General features: G+C 40.0%; 1 protein-coding gene across 1 annotated transcript in view; it reads left to right on the forward strand.

The window, feature by feature from the left end:
* Positions 1–15,078, forward strand: part of LOC126109411 (F-box/LRR-repeat protein 17-like) — a 331,740-nt gene that overhangs the window by 300,682 nt on the left and 15,980 nt on the right. Inside the window, exon 7 of the mRNA XM_049914445.1 lies at positions 7,306–7,485. Coding sequence (XP_049770402.1) covers positions 7,306–7,485 — 180 coding nt within the window. The remainder of the gene's footprint in view (positions 1–7,305; positions 7,486–15,078) is intronic.

The following is a 15,078-nucleotide window of genomic DNA, read 5'->3' on the forward strand; positions in this document are numbered from 1 at the left end:
TAAACTAATAATAAAGTATCAAAACCTAATAAAAACGCATATGTTAGGAAAAAAATTTGGAAGTGTTAAGACACGAACCACCGCCCCAACAAACAGCTCATTCCAGGAAAGTGACGCTACTCATTACGCTAAACCAACATCAGACCTTGCGTATCTAATCATATTATGTTACCCGTTGCTGAAAACGTTAATCATAGATATGTTACTAATTGAAATTTAACTATAACAAATTGTACAAAGAATAATGGGTTTTGGTTGGATCTTCAGTGTGTCGCTGCCTTCAAATAGCCTACTCTCATAATATGCAAGTTACAATAATTCTTTTGCCGTGAATATGATGTTTCTCATTATTTTATTGAAACAAATCACACAGTTAAAAACGGGTTTTCCAGTGATTCTCAATTTGCTGGTGCTCTGAAATGGGATATATACTTATAGGCTTGAAATGAATGCCAATATGGCACCTCACAACTCTGTACTGAAGGGAGACGGTGTGCTTGTGACGTAGGTGGCGTTGTGCCGTCTCATTGGTCAATGCTCAGACGCACGCTCAGAATATCTGACATACCAGATATTGCTCTGCACGTTCGGAAAGACTCCCGAACGTGCTGTTCCACGCTATGACGTCAGAAACTCGGCACGCTCAATGCTCAACGTTCGGATGCACGGTCCGTGTGCCGACGGCTTAAGGCTGTTGGCCCCAGTCACTTACTGCTCAGTGATGTTGTTCTATCACTTTCCATAGATGCTCACTACAGTAGCACACGAACATTCAACTAGCGACGCTGTTTTCAAGACATTCAGTCATAGTCTCTGGGCCGTAATAATATTATGTTTGTTAAAATCACTTATGTCAGTAGATTTACCCATTTGCGGTGTGTGGTGTCATTAGAATGATTCACCACCTACCATTGATCCACCAATATACCTTCCTTATTGTGTCACGTTCCCACAATGCCAGTAGGCGACATCCAACCTTTTGGTAGACAGTGGTCATAATGTTTTGGCTTATCAGTGTAATTCAGTGCCTGTTTGCAAGAACATGGTATCTCTCACAAACATTTGAAAATCTCATTATATTTGGTACATGAGAGATGACAATGGAGTACCCCTTGTCAGTATGTAAAATGAAGATATCTTTGTCTTTCGTCAAGTCTGCTGAGGTGGTGTCAAGCTTCGTGGATTGAGACAGAATCAAAATGTTTGGGGTTGGGTTGTTTGGGGGAAGAGACCAAACTGCGAGGTCATCGGTCTCATCGGATTAGGGAAGGAAGCCGGTCCTGCCCTTTCAAAGGAACCATCCCGGCATTTGCCTGGAGCAATTTAGGGAAATCACGGAAAACCTAAATCATGATGGCCGAATGCGGGATTGAACCGTCGTCCTCCCGAATGTGAGTCCAGTGTGCTAACCACTGTGCCACCTCGCTCGGTAATCAAAATGTGCCATCTGTTGTGTACAGTTTGTTCATCAACATCGCAGTATGTATTACAGTTCATAATTAGTTGTAACTGTTTCCAAAATGTACGAAAACAATTACTGTAATGTTATTTGCCATAATAAGAAATTTGGAAAAGGGTGATATTTTCACCATGAAAAGTGCATTTTTGAATAATAGAAATCATGAAATAAAAAATATGAAATAAAATGTTGTTGTGAAAGAAGACAATTACTAGTACATCCAGGTTCAGATGACCTCTTAATTTACAGAAAATATTACCTCTCTTGATGAACTTATGATTGACGAAATATAAAAGCAGTGTGTTAAAAAAAAAAAAAAAAAAATTATCATCAAATTATACAAAGTAAAATGTTATCTTAGCACAATTGAGAAGTGTTTTTTTCAAAACTCAATAAATGCCAAAATAAATAAATAAATTTTAGGAAATGTGTTTTTTAATTATCACACTGAAATATTATTTACATAAATGATATAATTTAACGTTTACACAGCTTCTTTAGCCACGATTCTGCTTTCATGTTTGGCTTTTCCAAAATTATTCATTCTTTATTTCAGAAAGTGGGACAAAATTACTATATAGTATCTTCATTTTCATCATCATTGACACGAAAGTCACCGAAGTGGCATCAACTAAAAAGACTTGCAATACGGCGACTGAACCCCAAAGTCTTTTTAGTTGACGCCACTTTGGTGACTTTCGTGTCAGTGATAATGAAAATGAAGGACACACAACACCCGGACCCCCTTGCACGGTAGGCGGTAACGCTACTGCTGCGCTACGGAGGCAGACATAAAGTCAGTAAATGCAAAGACAGAAGTCAAAAGTTTAGTTAATCTACACATTCAAATTGAATTTTTTCCATTTCTTTCTTATCCTTAAGATTAACTTCAAAGAAAGCTACTTTATTGTTCATTTTGCATCGAAATACTACAGTATATCATTTTAGTGCCATATTTTTCCAAAAATATGTGATAAACAGAAGTGCAAAATAGCAACAAACATTATAGATATAAAACACAAAATACGAGCAACAACAGTACTAAATGGAAAATCCATTGATCATGTTCAACAATATCCTTACAAAACTGTTGTGCTCCTCTTGGTATGTTAAAATGTTTCACAAGTTTTAAGGTACACTATTTCTTTTCCTTTCTAACCATGTTGGTCTTTTCTAAGGTGGCTGTGTTCCTCACTTCTTGGCTGCAGTTTCTGGATTTCTGTTCCTCGACCTCTACCAGGACTGCATTATAAGCATCCAGTACTGAAAACAATACAGTCTTCTTAAGACTTTTCATAAGCCATCACTTGCTGAGCAGTTATTTTGGAAGGCATCTGTTAGTGCAGTGGACTTGAGACCTTTTGCTTTCTAAACTTTATGGAGTGTCTTGACAATGCTATGTTGTTCCAGCACTTTAAATATTCAGTCGGTGAAAAAATATTTTCCTTTGTCCCGTAGTCTTTACCCACACTACCAAACGCTCTGCCAGGATAATAGCTGTGATCACGAATGTGTTTTCTTCCCTGAAGACTGTTAGTGTGCACATTGTTACTATATTTTTATTTTGACTAGTGCAAATTTTATTTGGACCATTTTCTGGCTGGAATGCTTCAAGGTTTTTTGAGAAAATTGCTCCGTGGTTGCATCCTTTCAGTCCTGTTCTAAACTAGGTATGAAAAGCAATCCTTCCCTTAGTCTGTGCTTGAGAATCACTCATAATGCATGAATTGTATACCCAAATTTATCTTGAATGGGATGTTTCACCTTCAGAGATCTTTGGTATTGGCTGAGTCTGTTGTACAGGGTACACAAAAGTCACTGGACAGTTGGTTAAAAGAAAACAAAAGTAAGCACTACTGCAATTATTAATGAATGGGGAAGACACTTAAGAGCAAAACCACCATCTAGATAAACAAGGCATGACATATGAGATAGATTTGAAGAACATGGATTTGTTATGAGTGCACCAAGATCTGGCTGCCCAACAAGTCACAACTGAGGAAAATGAATTGTGGGTATGTTTAGCTGTGACCCAAAGTCCGAAAAAATCGACCAGAGGATTAGCAAGTGCACTGGATTTATCATGGAGGTCAGTGCAAAGAATGTTACAAAAACAGAAATTTAAAGTTTGCATTCCACGTTTACAAGATGGGTTGCCTGAAGGTGATCCAGATCGACATCTTCAGTTTTGTGAATTGATACTTGACCAGTAGAAATATGATCCTAATCTATTCAGTAAAATTGTATAGACTGACTAGACCAATTTTAAGTTAAGCGGACAAGTTAAAAGACATAATTGATCTTACTAGTATACTGACAATCACAATCTTTAGTTAGAACAACCACTAAATCAACCTGGTGTGAGTGTTTGGACGGATTATCGTTATTTGGTGTACGTTTTTGGAGAAGGAACAGTGATAAGAGATAACTATTTGAATTTTCTTCAGAATTATGCAGTACTAGGACCTATGCTGAAAACTTTTAAGAAATTTACTTTCAACACGATGGTGCTCCACCACATTATGGCACTGTCCTCCGCGATTATTTAAACGAAACTTTCCAAAGAAAAGTGATTGGTCGAAGGGCAGATACTGATGTGACTCCACATTCACCAGATGTTACGCCCATTGATTTTTTCCTGTGGGGAAAGGACTCTGTTTATTCTCAAAATTCTCAGACCATTGCTGAACAAAAAAGACTATGTACACGACACATTTCATGATTTGGACAGTGATACCACACTATGCCATAAAGTATGTAACTGTTCCATAAAGACTTCAAAGATGTATTGAGGAGGACAGAAAACAGTTTGAACATTAAAAATAATTGTAAGTATTGTTTGTATTTGTAATGAAACATAAATTTTATCTTTTGTTTAAATCTGTGTCCAGTGACTTTAATGCCACCCTTTGTATCAAAACATACTTTGAACACATTTGGATTTTCCTCCTTCCTTATTGCATAGAACTTTTTGCAAGAAGTTTGTGCAACCTGTGGTTTGTTATTAATTGTTTCTTTTTCTCTAGTTCTTGTTCTGTTTGAAAGTCTGTCTTTGGACATTCCTGATGTTTCATGAAATATTACAGTACATGCAAGTACTGTGTGCCCATCATTTTTTCCTGATCAAAACAGTACACTTCCTTTTTGCTTCTTTCTTGATGTTTCTTCTTCCTAACAAGCTGGCCTGAACTGAGCAATAATCGAGAGTTATTTTTGTTGTGTATTCTGCCAATTTATTTCTATTGTTGGTTCGGGTGGCAGGTACTTGCTTACAGTTTACGCTTCTTCTTCTTCTTCTTTTTCAGAAAACTCTTTCACATTATTATTGACAGTGATTTCCTGCATTATTATTCTGCCTTGGGCTCTTAGAAGCAAACCACAGTTTTATTTATCTACTTCTGCTTTATATGGCTGTTTTTTGCAAAAACTTGTTTTCAACATGTGGTAACAACGGTAAATAACGTTTTCTGGCAAAATCATTTCAACAGATTGTGTATGGCAACCAACTTGATTTGTAACAAGAAAAATCTAAATTTTGAAAAACTGAGCATGTTATCTTTGAAAAGACGCTCTTCAATCTTCATGTTAGATAAATAATGTGTGTGAATAACAACTGGAATGGAGTGTGTAAATAAAGAGTGTCACAGCACTCAGAGACTGCAGACATACAATTTGAGTTGGTATCTATGTTGTGAGGGAAGAAAAGTTTGTGCATGAACTGAGGATTTTCTGTGGTGTTTTCTGGTTAATCCTTGACTATTAGATCAACTGTGCTAGTAGCACTGGAATGTCATTAATCTACTATGATGATAGTTTGTACTGGAGAAATAAAATGGCACTAAGATAGTGGACATGTGATACTTCAAATACAATGTCAATAATGAAATCTGAAGGCCACGTGCTGTAGTTTTTACTAATGTACAGAGAGACCAAATTAACTTCTTTTGTAACAAGTACAGTAACAGCTTTTTTGTACAAAACCAAACTACTAGACAAATGTTCTCTTACTGGACAAATTTCAGCAACCTCATTGGTGATTGGCTCTCATTTTATGGCCGTAGTTCTGCAATGGTACATATCTGACCTGTGTTGCCTACCCTTCTATGACCTATCTTCACTTATTTGTCTTCCACCTTGTATAATGATCTCCTCATATCTAAGTGTTCACTATTGGTAATCACACAAGTATATCTAAAATCAATTGAATTAAATCTTCGATATCTTTGAGACTATTATAGTTACAAATACAGGATGTTCCATTTATCTGATGGCTGCACACATGGCACATTAGATGGTCGGCAGCAAGCACTCTGTTGACCAACAAATCAGACACAGTATCACCCATCTACTACAGCAGTATTAAATTTAAAGTACCTGGAAATAAGAGCAAGGAGATGCTGGAACTGCTCGCCATTGTTTTTCGCACATTTATGTCTACACAAGAAATCATTCATCACGCAATATAATTCTCTTTGAGAAATTGAATTAACTGATTTGCAGATGTTATCCTTGAGTTACAGTAAAGTGTGGATTTATTATGTAAACTTTATCCTTCATTGCTCTCCACAAATATAAATCATGCAGGGTTAAATCAGGACTTTGAGTGAGCCAGGTATTGTTGCTAATGACTCTGCCGTGGAACACATGCAAACAAACATTGGCTGTAAGAGCCCTTGCTGAATCTTGTTGAAAAAATGTGAAACTTCGATCTCTTTCATTCAGCTCATTAAAAATGGTTATAAAATGTTTTGAACATATCTTCCATAATTAACTGTGACATTAAAAAATATTGGGCGTATTATTTGGTCATCACTAACTGTGCACCATACTCATATTTTCTGACCGTGAAGGTGTTCCTCTTGAAGCAGAATAGGTCTGTCAGTGCTCATTGTTGACAGTTTTGGGAATCACCAAACCCTTGAAATCGAACCTTGTCTGGAAACATAATGAAGTAAGGATCCATTTCACTTTTATACATTTGTTTGAAAATGCATTTGCAAAACCTAACCCTGTGCCCAGGATCACTAGGTTTAAGTTCTTGCACTACTGTTACTTTAGAGGACCTTTGCTCAAGTAACTTAGCAGCTGTTCATAGAGAGATGCAAGAAATTTGCATTTGCCGTGAAAGGCGTCCAAGAGACTTTTTAGGGGAATTTTCCAGACACTATACAGTGTCATCTTGAGCTTCTGTGAGCACTGTACGTCATCTATTATGCTTCTTGTCATGAATACTTCCCATTTCACAAAGTCTATTCACTCATTTGTGAATTGCATCACGACTGATTTTGAACACCTGGAACAAACGACCTCTCACCAGTTGAATGGGCTCTGTACCCATATGAATCGTAAATAAACACTCATTGTGGGACGGAATAATTCAGTCTTGGCATTGTTGCATTCACAGACTTCGCTCTTACACTCATGATGTTTGTTTCATTGTTCAAAAGATACTGTCTGAAAAGGCCATTCAACTGGCCTTCTCTGCTCCAGTGGCCAGAAAAAAAAAAGGAAAAAAAAGCCATGTGTGGTCATCAGATAAATGGAACATCCTGTACAACTGCCTGAGTTTTAAGCGATCTAATAATTCTACGTGGCCCAAACTGGGTAGTGCATTGTGAAATGTGACATATCTCCAAACACCATAGTAGTGCTGCAACTTAATTCCTTTCACACATATTACTACAGAGTGGCATGTGAGTAACGTGTCGAGGTTGTAAAATTTGGCAGGTAGGGTGTGTTATCACTCTGTTAGCAGATAATGTTAAATTGCTCTTTCTAATATTTTCTATTATGTAGACAAAATAATCTGCTACAACATGAATTATGTACTTGATTGTGTCTTTTAGCACTGGTGGGCTACCAAAACTGAGAGTGCTGGATCTACGAGAAGGGTTTGGCCTGGACGATGAGACGTTAATTGCCATAAGCCGCGGCTGCCCTGCTTTGCGGAAACTCATTGTCAGAAACGGTCGGCTGTTAACTGATGTTGCTTTCTCCGAGATCTACCGTCTGGAATATCTTGAAACGTAAGCAGTGTTGTTGACTTTGCAATGTAGTGCAGACAGAGGAACAGTCTGAGTAATCAAATTGTAATTGGTGAAGCTAGTGATACTTGCTTCAATTACTTGCACATGTGGTGACTGAAATAGTTTTAAGAATTATTAAGTCATTGCATTAAATGGAAATACTCTGCTAGTGATGTAACGAACACCATGCAAGAAACGTCTTAAGCTACTTGTAGTGTGCTATTTGTTTGTATATGTAAGTGATTATACAGGGTGTATACAACCCGGGAGATCCGGGAAAAACCCGGGAATTTTTTCATCCGGGAGAAAACTGGGAAAAACCCGGGAATTTTTTCGAAATCCGGGAATTTTCCATTGTTTTAGTTTTCAGTTAAATTTTCGAAATTTTGACCGGTAAGAACTGATACTCTAAGAAAGGATATTACTATATCGTGTTACTTCAAAATACTGTAGCAATAAAAGATGAATGAGAGAAAAAAACAAAAACAAAAATAAAACTTAAATTGCAAAGGAAATATGCCATATACAACAACAAAACACAGTACTCATACAAACAAGCGTCTGCCAGCAGCAAAATGTGTCAAACGCGTTAGGAAGACTACGTAATGCTTCATAACAACAAATTGCCTCCGATGAACGTGACGTCAACTGTTTATATTAGAGTCGTTATAGCAGTTATGAGCAGGCTCATGCGCATGCGCAGTTGAGTATCAAGTATTGTCCCGGTTCGGAACTATCATAGATCCTGGGCAGAAGTGGATAGTTTCCACGTGACCTGTGTTTATATTATATTGTGATCTTGCTGCTTCCTCTTCGTTAATGCTCTCATGTCAAATGAAAACAAAACGGATTTCTGTGGCCGGAAGCTATCAAGTGAATTAAAGCGCATTCACATAATTACGGAAGGCAAAAATTTGTTATTAGTTTCAGATTTTATTTTATTTTCACCTTTCTAACAGTCAAGCATTAATCCCCTTGCAGAACAATGAAGTTGGTTTTGTCGGTTTGCTAAAGAAATTTGGCTTTTATTAATCTTTTCCGCTGAGGTAGACAATGTATTGGAAATGAAGTGTTTAATTCCACAGTACTGGCTTGTTTCAACTGTTCGTTGCATTTCAGGTGCACGTTTTCATCTTCTAGCACGTATGGCATGAAGCCATAATAAAGAACCAAACAGGAGATAATACAGTAGTGGTACTCCTAGAAAATTTACATCCCGAAAACCACACTGAAAAGTTTATAATATCATATCGAGGACTACTTCATTGGGAATGTTGACATATGAATGTGCACTTTAAGTATGTACATTAAATGTGCACATTCCGATGCTTTTGGGATATCCTCTGATGTCTTATTTCTTTCATGGCATAATGTCTTTTCTGTTTTACAATTATGAACACACGGCCTCCTACGTCATCGTAGCTGCGCCTGTCGTCTGGCGCTCTCTGGCAACTGCTGAAATGAACCTATTTCTAACAGGTCACGGGAAAATATTGCGAATGGTGGCTTGAAAAGCGTTACTTTCAAAGTAAATTTCCTTTTACGCAAGTTGAACTATGTGCGAGAATGTATGATGAATTTCGTAAATCAAACAGCATTTGACTCTCATTTAAAAATCAACTCTTTGATGATGAGCCATTCAGAAGAATTTCGAGCCCAGCAGATCAGACATTTATGTCATTAAAAATTTTACTGGCATATTTGTGTGATGTATCTTAAAGTGTAACTCACGCAAAAAGATCAACATTATATGTGGAAGTTTAGCTTCTCTCGCAGCTTATTAACCTTAGAGACCAATATTATATGTGAAAACTTTTCTTATTTTGTAGTAACACTGTGTATACCAATTTAAATAATTAATGATATGAATATAATAGAGGGAAACAATCCACGTGGGAAAAATATATCTAATAAGAAAGATGATGAGACTTACCAAACAAAAGCGCTGGCAGGTCGATAGACACACAAACATACACACAAAATTCAAGCTTTCGCAACAAACGGTTGCTTCGTCAGGAAAGAGGGAAGGAGAGGGAAAGACGAAAGGATGTGGTAAAGGGAGAGGGTAAGGAGTCATTCCAATCCCGGGAGCGGAAAGACTTACCTTAGGGGGAAAAAAGGACAGGTATACACTCGCGCACACACACACACATCCATCCGCATATACGCAGACACAAGCAGACATTTGTAAAGGCAACGAGTTTGGGCAGAGATGTCAGTCGAGGCGGAAGTACAGAGGCAAAGATGTTGTTGAAAGACAGGTGAGGTATGAGCGGCGGCAAATTGAAATTAGAAATTAGCGGAGATTGAGGCCTGGCGGATAGCGAGAAGAGAGGATATGCTGAAGGGCAAGTTCCCATCTCCAGAGTTCTGACAGGTTGGTGTTAGTGGGAAGTATCCAGATAACCCGGACGGTGTAACACTGTGCCAAGATGTGCTGGCCGTGCACCAAGGCATGTTTAGCCACAGGGTGATCCTCATTACCAACAAACACTGTCTGCCTGTGTCCATTCATGCGAATGGACAGTTTGTTGCTGGTCATTCCCACATAGAATGCGTCACAGTGTAGGCAGGTCAGTTGGTAAATCACGTGGGTGGTTTCACACGTGGCTCTGCCTCTGATCGTGTACGCCTTCCGGGTTACAGGACTGGAGTAGGTGGTGGTGGGAGGGTGCATGGGACAGGTTTTACACCGGGGGCGGTTACAAGGGTAGGAGCCAGAGGGTAGGGAAGGTGGTTTGGGGATTTCATAGGGATGAACTAAGAGGTTACGAAGGTTAGGTGGACGGCGGAAAGCCACTCTAGGTGGAGTGGGGAGGATTTCATGAAGGATGGATCTCATTTAAGGGCAGGATTTGAGGAAGTCGTATCCCTGCTGGAGAGCCACATTCAAAATCTGATCCGGGAATTTTTTTTTTCCTTATCCGCGTATACACCCTGTTAGACTTAAATGCAACTACACAAAAATTAGGTAGAAGTTCATCTTGTATTTCCTTCTTCCTCTCAAACTCCTCCCATGAACCAGACCTTTCAAAGCTTCTGTTAACAAGCACTCCCATCTCATGGAATTTCCCTTCTAGTTCCTTTCTCTTATAACCTGCAGCGGACTGCACCTCTCATGTGAGTGTCCATGTGTCTGCCGCATAGAGTGCCATACTCCAGACAAAACACTTGTCGAGCCTTTTCCTGAGATCTGTATCTAGTTTGCCACATAGTAATCTCCTCTTTCTATTGAACACCTTCTTCGCTATAGCAGTGTGAGTTTTCACTTCTAGGTGGCTTCAGAGTCCTCAGTAATAGTGCTTCCAAGAGATTTAATGTCCTTATTTGACTAAGAACACCTTTTCCTATCTTAATACATGTCAATCTCTTTCCTTTGCCAATCAACATACTCTTTGTTTTTGCTGTACTGATTCTCATCCCGTATTCCACACAAGCATCATTCAGATTATTTAGCATTTTATTTACAGTTTGTTCACTTTCTGTCACTAATACTACGTCATCAGCAAATTGTATGTATCCTATTCTCTTTCCACCAATACACATTCTTCTTTTTCCATCTAAGCTTTTCACAATAATCTCTTCCAGGTATAAGTTGAGCAATAAAAGGGAGTCTAATGCCCCTTCCAATGCTGCTTCCTTGAGACATTCCCAATCTTTATTCTTACTTTCTGTAAATATACACTACTGGCCATTAAAATTGCTACACCAAGAAGAAATGCAGATGATAAATGGGTATTCATTGGACAAATATATTATACTAGAACTGACATGTGATTACATTTTCACGTAATTTGGGTGCATAGATCCTGAGAAGTCAGTATCCAGAACAACCACCTCTGGCCATAATAACGGCCTTGATACGCCTCGGCATTGAGTCAAACAGAGCTTGGATGGCGTGTACAGATACAGCTCCCCATGCAGCTTCGACACGATACCACAGTTCATCAAGAGTAGTGACTGCCGTATTGTGACTAGTCAGTTGCTCGGCCAGACATTTTCAATTGGGGACAGATCTGGAGAATGTGCTGGCCAGGGCAGCAGTCGAACATTTTCTGTATCCAGAAAGGCCCGGGCAGGACCTGCAACATGCGGTCATGCATTATCCTACTGAAATGTAGGGTTTCGCAGGTATTGAATGAAGGGGAGAACCACGGGTCGCAACACATCTGAAATGTAACGTCCACTGTTCAAAGTGCCGTCAATGCGAACAAGAGGTGACAGAGACATGTAACCAATGGCACCCTATACCATCACGCCGGGTGATACGCCAGTATGGGGATGACGAATACGCGCTTTCAATGTGCGTTCACCACGATGTCGCCAAACACGGATGCGACCATCATGATGCTGTAAACAGAACCTGGATTCATCTGAAAAAATGTCGTTTTGCCATTTGTGCACCCAGGTTCGTCGTTGAGTACACCATCGCAGATGCTCCTGTCTGTGATGCAGCGTCAAAGGTAACCGGAGCCGTGGTCTCCAAGATGATAGTCCATGCTGCTGCAAACGTCGTCGAACTGTTTGTGCAGATGGTTGTCGTCTTGCAAACGTCCCCATCTGTTGACTCAGGGATCAAGACGTGGCTGCACGATCCATTACAGCCATGTGGATAAGATGCCTGTCATCTCAACTGCTAGTGATACGAGGCCGTTGGGATCCAGCACAGCGTTCCGTATTACCCTCCTGAACCCACCGATTCCATATTCTGCTAACAGTCATTGGATCTCGTAACAGTCATTGGATCTCGACCAATGCGAGCAGCAATGTCGTGATACGATAAACCGCAATCACGATAGGCTACAATCCGACTGTCAAAGTTGAAAATGTGATGGTACACATTTATTCTCTTTACACGAGGCATCACAATGATGTTTCACCAGGCAATGCCGGTCAACTGCTGTTTGTGTACAAGAAATCGGTTGGGAACTTTCCTCATATCAGCACATTGTAGGTGTTGCCACCGGCGCCAACCTTGTGTGAATGCTCTGAAAAGCTAATCATTTGCATATCACAGCGTCTTCTTCCTTTCGGTTAAATTTCACATTTGTAGCACATCAACTTTGTGGTGTAGCAATTTTAATGGCCAGTAGTGTATGTAGTATACAAATTTTCATTCGTTCCAATCTACTACTTTCCTTTTCAAAATATCCATCAGTTTGTTCCATTGTACTCTGTTGAAAGCTGTTTATCAAATCAGTGAAAACAGCATAAATTTCTTTACTTTTCTCAATATATCTTTCCCTTGTGATTCTTAACAGGCCAGTATCATATTGTGTTCCTTTTCCTCTTCTAAATCTGAACTGTTTGTCCCCAATCCTTCTGTCCAACTTACCATGTAGCCTTCTGTTTGGCACTCTCAGCAACACTTTAGTGGGATAAGAAATTAGACGAATAGCCCATTTTTTGGTGTTTCTCTCTTTCTCAGTTGGTATCATTACCATTACAAGAAAATCATTGGGCCATTCCCCTTTGTCTTATACACTGTGTGATGAAAAGTATCCGGACACCCCCAAAAACATACGTTTTTCTTATGAGGTGCATTGTGCTGCGACCTACTGCCAGGTACTCCATATCAGCGACCTCAGTAGTCATTAGACATTGTTGGAGAGCAGAATGGGGCACTCCGCAGAACTCGCGGTCTTTGAATGTTGTCAGGTGATTGGGTGTAACTTGTGTCATACGTCTGTTCATGAGATTTCCACACTCCTATACATCCCTAGCTCCACTGTTTCTGCTGTTATGGTGAAGTGGAAGTGACACGTACAGCACAGACGCGTACAGATCGACCCCGTATGTTGACTGACAGAGACTGGCGATAGTTGAAGAAGTAGGCAGACATCTATCCAGACCATCACACAGGAATTCCAAACTGCATCAGGATCCATTGCAAGTACTATGACAGTTAGGCGGGAGGTGAGAAAACTTGGTTGCATGGTCGAGCGGCTGCTCGAAAGCCACACACCGTGCTGATAAACGCCAAACAATGCCTCGCTTGGTGTAAGGAGCATAAACATTGGACGATTGAACAGTGGGAAAATGTTGTGTGGAATGAGGAATCATGGTACACAATGTGTGTGTAGTGATCTGATGGCAGGGTGTCGGTACGGCAAATGCCCGGTGAACGTCATCTGCCAGCATGTGTGGTGCCACCCTCCCGGGAGACACTGCCTTATCGTAGGCACCTTCAGTGCCGGGCGGGAGGGTTTGCGCACTCTGACGAAGACGAGATCTGTGCAGGTTGTGGCGTAGCTACCAGCAGGGTCAAGGAAGCCGGATTGGTCAGACAAAGTGTGTCCCACAATGTATGGGGGGGGAGGGGGGGGGGCTCTATAGACATAGGGAAGTCAACCCTCCTAGGGGAGTAAACCTTAAAAAAATCCAGATCCTCCAAGTCAGGGTTGGGCATGAGGCTAACAACCCCACCCCAGAAAAAAGTGCGGTTTCGGATACTATACATATGCCTCGGAACGGAAAGGATTGCCTGTTGATGACCTGGCAAGAAAAATGGTTAAAGAGAAGGAACACGAATATTTGGATAGCCACCTGGAATGTGAGGACACTCAAGAGGCCTGGCAAGCTACAAGAAATTGGGAATTAACTAGATAACTATCAAGTGAAAATAGCAGCAATACAAGAAACTAGGTGGAAAGGGCAAGGAATGATAGCATCGGAGGAACATTTAATGATGTGTAGCGGTGGAGATAGAGGCCTTTATGGCACTGGTTTCCTTCTACATAGGTCTGTGAAGGCTAATGTAATTGGTTTTATGGCAGTAAGTGACAGAATGTGTTCTCCAAGGATAAGGGCAAAATTAATGAACATTACAATAGTGAATGTCTATGCTCCTATGGAGGAGGCAGATGAAGTAGCAAAGCATATATTTTATGCCAAATTGGAAGAAGAAATTGGTAAAATTCAAAGGCACGATGTGAACATAATATTTGGGGACCTAAATGCAAAAATAGGGAAAGAAGAGGTATATGGAAGTTTAATAGGAAAGGAAAGCCTACACAATGACAGTAATGATAATGGGCTCAGAGTGATAGACTTTGCCAGTGGGAAGAACATGATAATAAAAAGCACGTATCACCCAAGGAAAGATATTAAGAAATGTACATGGGTATCACCAGACGGGAACACGAGAAACCAAACACATCACGTACTCATGGACAAAAGGCATGCATCAAATGTTATGGAAGGTAGCAGCTGCAGAGGGGCAGATGGAGACACAGACCACTACGTAGTGTGAATTAGATATAGGCAGAAGGTAGATTTGATGAGAAACCAAAGGAATAAGATAAGACTGAAACACAATATACAAAGACTCCAAATGGAGGAAACATAGGAAGAAACTAGAAGAGATATTGGAAGCAGGGAGAAACACAGGGTATGAAGATAATGTGGAAACTAAGTGGGAGTTGTTGAAAACTGCCATTAGCGTAGCTGCAGAAGAAATACTGGGCAGAGAACAACGCAAAAAGGTGTTTATATGGTTTGACAAGGAATGCTTAATGGTAATACACAAGAGAAATGAAGCGAGGCAGAGAATGTTGCGAAGGAATACAAGGTTAACAGCAGAAGAATACAGAG

This window comes from Schistocerca cancellata, chromosome 12 (assembly GCF_023864275.1).
Source record: "Schistocerca cancellata isolate TAMUIC-IGC-003103 chromosome 12, iqSchCanc2.1, whole genome shotgun sequence".
Taxonomy (NCBI): Eukaryota; Metazoa; Arthropoda; class Insecta; order Orthoptera; family Acrididae; genus Schistocerca; species Schistocerca cancellata.